General features: G+C 40.5%; 1 protein-coding gene across 5 annotated transcripts in view; it reads right to left on the bottom strand.

Moving 5' to 3' along the window:
• The window catches only part of EFR3A (EFR3 homolog A), an 85992-nt gene extending 78431 nt beyond the window's left edge, over nt 1-7561 (bottom strand). For all 5 annotated transcript variants that reach the window (XR_013921838.1, XM_080339507.1, XM_080339508.1 and 2 more), the window contains exons 1-2: nt 7417-7561; nt 1758-1811 (exon numbers count right to left, since the gene is read on the bottom strand). Coding sequence is in view for 1 of the 5 variants with exons in the window: in XM_080339507.1 (XP_080195633.1) it covers nt 1758-1767 (10 nt within the window). In the remaining 4 variants the exon portion in view is untranslated. The remainder of the gene's footprint in view (nt 1-1757; nt 1812-7416) is intronic.
• Between the last annotated feature and the right edge of the window lie 1954 nt (nt 7562-9515).

Raw genomic sequence — 9515 nt, forward strand, 5'->3', positions numbered from 1 at the left:
TTTTTTTGGACAGCTAATATTCAAGGAGCATATTGTCCTGTGAACGTTTCAACCTACAGTAACTTCAAGACTGACTTCCAAAGTGTCTCTGGGAACAGCTGAAGTCCCCAGAAAGACTCACGAAGTCTCCTTGCCCAGTCTTTCCAAAATACCAGTATCTTGGCCTCTCCCGACCTTCCAAACCACCATTTTTAGACCTAGATATTCTCTAACTACTGTACAGAGAAAAATATTACCAGGAACCAATACAGAGACTCAAGAAAGCAAGCAGGACAACATGGGAAGAGGAAACTGGTCAATATGACCCAAGAACTCCACCAAACTTTCCTTTTAACTAGATACTATTATTCCACTTTGTTTACAAAGAATTCATGACAGAAAACATTTTTGGAAAAAATTTCACACTAACAGCCTTTTCCACATTTTATTCCAAAAGATGTTTAATGCTCTTGATGTGTGGGATGAGAGAACTCCACGTGAAAAAAAATCCCAGCCTTCACAAACAACTGAGCTTTTCCAATTTCAAGGACAAACACTTTAACATTTCAAAATAACACAAAATAGTAGCAACCTGTTTCATCAATATGGCCTGAAAGGAATCCTGTGGAGTCTGTAAAGAAGCCTAAATTATCAGGCAGATGCTTTCCCCATCACATGCAACAAAACTGAAGTCTTGAACACTGTCCCTATGCAAATCAATAAATAGTAAAACTAGATGCAAAATGATGCTTGCTTGCATTAAAATCTAACCATACTTCCTCATCACCACAATTTTTGGAAGGAAAATGTTAAGAAAGTACTGCTATTTCGTTACAATTGCAATATACACACATCTGTTAGGATACCTTCCCATCATACACTTTAAAAAGTCATCTAATACACACAGAAAGGAAATAAATGGCTGCATAGTTCTGTATTTTCACAGTTACAGAACAGCCATTTGTAGAAGTGTGATCATGTAACACAAAACCTAGAATTACTGTAAGACCTTTTTAAGTACCCAGTAGTCAAAGCTTACAAGAAATGCTCAAACGTTTCCTCACAAAATTAAACATTTGTGGAACTCATTACAAACCTATAACGAAAGAGTACTCAATATGATTGGTACTGTAACTTTATGAAGTCTGCTTTAGCCAAAGACTGTTGCTAGTAATTTTATTAGAGACCACCCAGAATTTTTCTAAATATACCAATGTAAAAAAAATCCAGTTGGAATTAACAGTATTATAATAAATTTCATAACTTGAGTCTTTGTGTTAGAGAAATCTGCTACTCTTCAAGGTAAATAATAATTTCTTAGAAACAACTGCCTCAAAAATCTCATTTACCTTAGAATGTTAAAATTTTAAGTCTTATCAATTTATATCTTAAATAGTAATACTATCGTCTGGTAACAATATTTGTAATTTTCCAAAGATGGGATTATAGCTATATCAGAATATCTTTTTATTTTCTGAATACAACTATTTCAGTGCATATCTAAGATCACAAAATTCATCAATGTTAAACCGTGAACTTCTTATTGAAAAGGAAAAGGCAGAGCCCAAGCTACATTCCTTTGAAAAATATACGGAAGTTTACAAAGGCAGAGGCTGGATAATATTGAGATCTTAAATATCTTAAAAATGACAGTAAGTATCATGGTTTTTTTTTTTTTCCATTTAAATTTTGGTAGAATTTTTAACCCCCAAAGACAATATTGTAGTAGTAAACACCCCTAAATACCATATTAACATACTTAAAGTAACAATACTTACTGCCAGGCATTGTTAATCAGGGATCAGTCTTCAATTTTGCAAAAACAAAATAAGCTATAAAGAAAAGAAAAAAATCAAGTCAAAACAAAAGCTTTAGATAACTTATGTCCAAATATACGTAGAAATTAACGCAGAAAGAGCCAAAGTCACTTTCTTCAGTTCCAACATCGTCAGAGGCTGTTACCACAGAAACACAGATATCGTTTTATCTGACCAGACTACATGTAGGTTTTGCCAGTTCTTGAAATTTAGTCATTCTGCTCTTGGATTTGATGCCTGAATAAACATTTCGCTTTATATTTACTGGGATGAGGTTATGAATGTTGTACAGCCGTACATGATACTTCCACTTCTAATGCAAATCACAGCAGATCTCTATTAAAATGCCTGTGAAAGGTTTCTATTCTATCCAAAGAAAAATGATGCTGAAAAATCTGTGTGTGGTACTTTCTAGGACATTTTTCTCCAAGAATCAAAAAATATAATTTTAGATCAGAGAGCAAACTACAACAAACAATAGATACTCAAAGGATTTTTTATGCATTTATGTATTTTCATACAATTACCTGACGTTACAACAATCTATTTTGGAGATAAAATAGCCCAATCTACTATCCAATTAATTAGTATTAAAATGTAAATCATTTGAAGATTTTTCTATATTAAACCATGGCATCTGGGTTCTATTAACTGCCAAATGCAACATCCCTGCAAATGTACCTTTTCAGAAATAATTAAAAAAAACCCTCAGGTAAGAGACTGTTACTGTTTTCATAGACAAAATTTTAAAAATTAATTTTAAAAAATCCAGCTCATAGCTGTTTATATATCAACACTAAAAACTATAATCCCAGACACTGATAAAGTGAGAATAAATCTTTTATTTGTTCACAAAATATGTTTTAATGATCATACACTAAAGCAATGCTCAGAGTTGCTAAAAATAAACTTTATTCTCATTGCATATGTATTTCAATCAAAGGTACAAATTTGCTGATAGCAACCCTGATTAAAAATAGTGCTTCAAACTAATTTATTTAAAATATCCTATCCTATTAGAAGGCTGTATGTCCCTCTCCAAGGACAGAGTTAGAAGTAGCATAATTTCATAAAAGGAAAAATGTGCTGTGGATTGTGATGTTCATGGAAAAGTGAAATCTCTAAATTAGAGTGAAGTTAAGAATTTACCTGAGAGATTACAGAAGACAGATTTACTCACATATTACACAGTATGTTTGGGATTGTAAGGGACCTCAGAAGATCATCTAGTCCAATCCCCCTGCCAGAGCAGGAACGCCTAGGTGAGGTCACACAGGAACGTGTCCAGGTGGGTTTTGAATGTCTCCAGGAAAGGAGACTCCACAAGCCCCCTGGGCAGCCTGTTCCAGTGTCCGTCACCCTCACGGAGAAGAAGTTTCTTCCCAAATTTAAGTGGAACCTCTTGTGTTCCAGCTTGATCCCATTACCCCTTGTCCTATCATTGTTTGTCACCAAGAAGAGCCTGGCTCCATCCTCGTGACATTCAACCTTTATATACTTATAGACATTAATAAGGTCCCCCCTTAGCCTCCTCTTCTCCAAACTAAAGAGAACCAGCTCCCTCAGCCTTTCTTCATAAGGGAGATGCCCCACTCCCTTCAGCATCTTGGTTGCCCTACGCTGGACTCTCTCCAGCAGTTCCCTGTCCTTCTGGAACTGAGGGGCCCAGAACTGGACACAATACTCCAGATGGGGTCTCACCAGGGCGGAGTAGAGGGGAAGGAGAACCTCTCTCAATCTACTAACCACATATTAGAACATAAAACTGCACTGAGCCTGATAAGATGTTCAAGGAAGTGCCAGAGACTCAGAGCATTTTACTGACCACCACTAGCTATCAGGAACACAAGAGATTTTTCTAGAACATTATCACTGTTTCTGCTAGTAAAGTAAATTAATTTTAAAAGATATCAATGCAGAAATTACTAGAAGAGTGGTATAAGCAACTAAGACAAGTGTTCAAACTGAAGATTTTTTAAGTAGTTCACTAGCTTTCTAATCATGTTATGATCTGTAACAAGACTAAAAATTTAATATGAAGGTAGCCTGGCTTCTACATGCAGAACAGACCACACAATTTCCTCCCTATAAAGTGTTCAATCACAGCCTCGTTGGGCCTAGGGCAAAGTTTAGTGCACAGATGCTGATAACTGTTCCAGTAGAACAGAACTAAAATAAAATAAGAAGCTTCCCACCACGAGCCTGCTGTTGTTTGTCACTGAATTAAATTTTATGTATCAAGAGAGGGGACAAAAAAAAATCCCAAATTTGATGAAGTAGAACTCGGCTACAATTGGGAAAAGGGATATGGCAAACCATGAGATATAATTTAGTTTCTCTAAATGGTCTAACACTTACTGTTTAACATACTGGACATCATTTTGTGATATTTGACAGATCACCAAAAGCAAGTTATGGATATTATGTACCTATACAATGTGTCCTACACCAAAGCAACTGACTCCTGGGTTTTAAAGAGGCAAATCAGAATCATGTCTACTCTTCTGCGGGGGACTAAAAGTTACTTTGTTTTCCTAAGGATATAATAATAATTCTAAACACAATTATCATCAAAGTGTGATGCTAGTGGATGTACCTTAAAAGGCAGATTAACAGTTGCATGACCCATAAGGGTAATTTTTCTTAACAAAAGCTTTCAGTTTAGTTTTAAGGAGATTACACATAATTTGGTTAGGATAAGGAAATCCAAGGTCAATTTATTGTTCTATCAAATTCAAGCAGCACTAACATGGGAATAAATATACACTTTGTTATACTTACTGGTTCCGATCATGTTCTTTCCAGTTACATGCTTACATATGTTTTTGTCATTACTTTAAATAACCTAGGATCTGGAACTAAAGGCTAGTTTACAAGCAGAAACTACTTCTTATTATCACAAGATTCCATAAATGGCGCTGAAAGCCAAACAGAACAGCAGACATCTTTTTCCTGCCTGTCTTAAAACAGAACTCTAAAAAAGATACAAAATGGAAATACAGGTATATATCCTAATGCTAAACATATACAGATGTTAGCATATCTAAGGTTTTGTATTTTCTTTTAATAAATCCATCATTATGTCATCCTTTTATGTAACACTATAAATTGTGAATTTGATTTTGAGTATTCAAAATGAAATTGCCAGCTGGGCGCCCATCCATTCCTCCAAATTAAGCCAACAAATAGTTCAGGTTTAAGCATCCCTGACAATCAGGCAACCCAGGCTGGGTTGGCATGAGCTGAAAAATTAAACATACACTGCACATAAAGTTTGTACTTCACTTGATTCCCCCACTCATATTTCTTATTTGAAAAATTAATCGATGTCTTTAGATCTGAAAGCAGGCAAATGGGCAGTGCAATGCAAGATTAATAAGTCATATGGTCATTCCTAAATATAGACAGGCTCCAACTACAATTCCCAGAATCTAAAAACCTGTAATACAAGATGGATTTACAAAGCACGGTGCAATTCTGTGAAAGTATCTGATTGTAGTTTGAATGTGCCTGGCTGTATTAGAGAGGATAAATGGTTCTGTCATCCACGAGAGCTCAGCTCAATAGGCACATCTCAAAGGACATTTGTCCTGCCTCACCTCAAAAAATTCAGCCTTGAGCAGATGGTCTCAGGACAAGAAAACCTCGCACATTAGATAAGTATTCCTTAGCAACCCTTCCAACTACCTCAAAGGCTAGTTCAAGTCAGTGTCCATTTCACTGGTAAAATTAAAAGCGATGTTCCTATGTATAGGTACACAAGTTTCCAGTGGTGGGTTAAAATTCATCAAGTAGTTTTTGTTCTATTCCCTAAAGAAAAAATTGTTCTTACTTAAAAAAAGAAATCTAATATCTTCAAAATCAAATATATTTAAAGTTGGTTTAAAATAACAGAGTAATTTTACAAGAATTACTTCATTACAGAGTCTGGCTTGGCAGTTAAATGTCACTGATACTAAACAAAGCTGTTCATAACCTGCACATTTTACAATTTAGATTTCATAATTAGAAGTGCAATCCCTTTTCTTTACACTTGAATTTCCAAGTCTGATTAGTATTCTAATATCTCCTTCCACTTGCATGTTATATAAAGTTTGTTTATTCTTTTCCCCTGCAGAAGTAGAGAAGTTACTGTTCATCATTAACTGCAAATATTTTCATTAACAGGATGCCAAACTCGAATCTCTAATTTTAAAACAGTTGTTTAATTACAAACTATATTCTGATTCCTATTTTTTTTGAGTTTTGTCCTTAATCAGAAATTAATCCCATTCTAGAAGCATTTTTAGACAAATATTAAGTGTTACCAAAAGGCTTAAACAAAACTTGTGCATATCAAAGCACTACAATCAAGAATCAACTCCAAACCATAAATTTCTCAAGGAAATTTTACCACATGTTTAAGAGCATCCACGCACTGTCTTCCAGCATGATTCCCTGATTACTAAAGTTAATCAAGAAAGATTTCTCATTATTTTGAATGCACTACAAAGGCTTCAGGAAGTAGAATATCACCTGTATCTTTCCAAAGCCTTGGCTGTTACCCTTATTTTAGCTTACCTACTCAAACTGCTCAGCAAACATCTGACGTAGCTTTACAAAGTACAAAATCGAGGCTAGCAAAACTGATTTTGATGTAGGAATTGAAACTCTGATCCTAAGTTACAGGCTCTTCTATAAGTTCTCCAACAGAGCACAGAGATCTCTCAGTCCATGGCAGGATCTTTTCCTCCCAGTATCTCAAAGTACCATGGGACACCTCCCTGGACATATTAAGCTTAATGAAGGAGAAGTTGTACTATAATTAGTTCTCAGTAATAGCATTTGTGAACCTACACCTCAATTATCTAAAGTATGGCTCTGCGCCGCACAATTAACTTCCAAGTAAAAGATGAAGCTCACAGAGCAGCTTTTTGTTGTAAGTTTGAATGTTGTTTGGTTAATATTTTCATAGAATCACAGAATGTCAGGGATTGGGAGGGACCTCGAAAGATCATCCAGTCCAATCCACCCATGGAGCAGGAACAGCCAGATGAGGTTACACAGGAATGTGTCCAGGCGGGTTTGAATGTCTGCAGAGGAGACTCCACAAGCCCCTGGGCAGCCTGTTCCAGTGTCTGTCACCCCCACCGTGAAGAACTTTCTTTTTTTTTTTTTTCATTTGCAATACCTCGCTGTGTTATGGTCTATTGGAAGAAAAACAGCTCAGGGCAACCCCAAATCCACAGTCCCCCGTGCTTCGCTGCTCTCACACTGGTGCCACACGGATGTCTGACGACACACGGACAACAGGGCTCTCTGACTTATCGCCTCAAGAAAGGCCTCTGCACCACCCACCCTCTCCTGGGAAAGGCAGGGGGGTCCCGCTCGCTACTGCAGCCCCCCGGGAGAGCTTTTGTGCGGGAACCGTGCTGACAGGGTACGGGGCTCCGGGCTGAGCCCGCGTCCCGCGGCTCCTTCTCCCGCCCCCCGGAGCGCTCCCGCTGCCGCGGGCCGGCCCGCGCCTCCCGCCGCTCCCGCAGCTCTCCCGACCGCGGACAGCGGGGAAGGGGGCGGGAGAACGGGAAAAGGGGACGGCTGCGAAAGCCAAGAGAGCGCTGCCTGGCTGCCCCACACTCACCTCAGCCACCGCTCCGACTCGCTTTAGCAGCCGCCATTTTCCCCCTACCCCCCCATTAATTTTTTGGGGGGCGCAATGCACGCCGGGAGCTGTAGTTCTGTGAGGAGCTGCGCCGCGTCCGCTCTCCGCCCATCCCTTCCCACACACAAGCGGCGAAAAGGGCTCAGGGCGGCAGAACTAGCACCCGGGCATGACTCGGCCCCGGGGCAAAGGGCGGCCCATGCAGCGCGGAGCGGGGCGGGGCGGGGCAGCCCCGCGGGCGGACACAACTCCCGGCATCCTTTGCGGCACAGGATCGCCGGCGCTCGCAGGCAGGGGGCCAGGGCCGGCGCGGTCCCGCCCCATTTCACAGGCCCCGCCCCATTCTACAGCCCCGCCCTATTCCACAGGCCCCGCCCCGCCATCTCATTCACGCTTTCCCTAGGTCACATGCCCAGCGCCTTTCTCCTTCGGGGCGTGGAGGCCATGACAGGGCCGGGGAGCTTGTGGTGGAGAGTCCCGGGCACACTGGCCTTGCCCGGATGAGCTGAAGCTCTGAAGGGGAGCTTCTTTCACAGAATCACAGAATGTTATGAATTAGAAGGGACCTTGAAAGATCATCTACTCCAATCCCTCCACCAGAGCATGAACACCCAGATAAGGTTACACAGGAGGGCGTCCAGGCGGGTTTTGAATGTCTCCAGAGAAGGAGACTCAACAACCTCCCTGGGCAGTTTGTTCCAGTGCTTCGTCACCCTCATTATGAAGAAGCTTTTTCTCAAATACTAAATGAAACCTCCTGTGTTCCAGTTTATACCCATTACTGCTTGTCTTATCATTGGTTGTCACCGAGAAGAGCCTGGCTTCACCCTCATGACACTCACCCTTTATAAATTTATAAGCATTAATGAGGCCACCCCTCAGTCTCCTCTTCTCCAAGCTCCAGAGCCCCAGCTCCCTCAGCCTTTCCTCATAAGGGAGATGCTCCACTCCCTTCAGCATCTTTGTTGCCCTGCGCTGGACTCTCTCCAGCAGTTCCGTGTCCTTCTGGAACTGAGGGGCCCAGAACTGGACACAATATTCCAGGTGTGGTCTCACCAGGGCAGAGTAGAGGGTCAGGAGAACCTCTCTCGACCTACTGACCACCCTCCTTCTCAGGGAGATTTGGCCATGTTGCCGCTACACCTTTCATGTTCCTGGCAGGTGATGTGTGTGTGGAAAGGTGGTGCCCTCTGAAGCATGGCTGAGAGGGAGAGGGCGTTTCCTTGTTTAAACAACACTAAGTCAAAGTTGTACCCTAAACCAGAGTGATGGCAGGAGATTTTTGGCTCATTTCTGTTTAAGCCATTATTAGTCAGAACTGGACAGCAGGGGAGGAGCTGTGGTTGTGCTGCGGTTACTCAGGGACTGAAGGAAGGGCCAGGCTGGACACACTGTGCTCCGTGGCTTGACAAACCAGCATTCAACAGTGTACAGACATTACAAATAACCAAATGGAAATCACGTGAAACAGCTGCTGATCCAAGGCAGCATAATCTCTTAATCCGTTCTCCCCAAAATAATATTACCAGCTTCGAAAGCTGATGTATTTGAAGCCTGATTTTCTAGACAGGCAAGGGGAAATCTGAAAAGTTTGTTCTCTGTTGTAGATAGTTCTTTCTGAAGGAACACATGCCAGTTCAGCTCTCAGGTGGATGAGTCTAAAATACTCTCCATATTTGAGTCTATGTATTTCACTGACTTCAGGTCAGTGGTGAAATGGTGAAATGTATGGTGAAAAAGTAGCATTTCATTTCCTTATGCATTTTGAATCTCTTTTCCTTTCTTTCACTAACAGTAGAAGCAGGATCAGTGTTCTTGGCTTGTGTTCCTTGAAAATAATCCCTGACACTGTGAAACTGGGGAGGTGAGATGTCTCCATGTCTCACAGTTTTCAGCAGTATTGAAAACATGTTCATTTGGGAAAACTGGCAAGACTATCACATGTGGGTGCAACTGGGGGAGCTAAAAGAATAAACTGAAGCCCTTCTTATTTGTTTATATGTTTTCCGAAATACATCTTATGGTTTTGAACTCTTTGGGCCAAAAATAATGAAAATAATAACAAAAAGTGAACAGTC

This window comes from Nesoenas mayeri (genome assembly GCF_963082525.1).
Source record: "Nesoenas mayeri genome assembly, chromosome: 2".
Taxonomy (NCBI): domain Eukaryota; kingdom Metazoa; phylum Chordata; class Aves; order Columbiformes; family Columbidae; genus Nesoenas; species Nesoenas mayeri.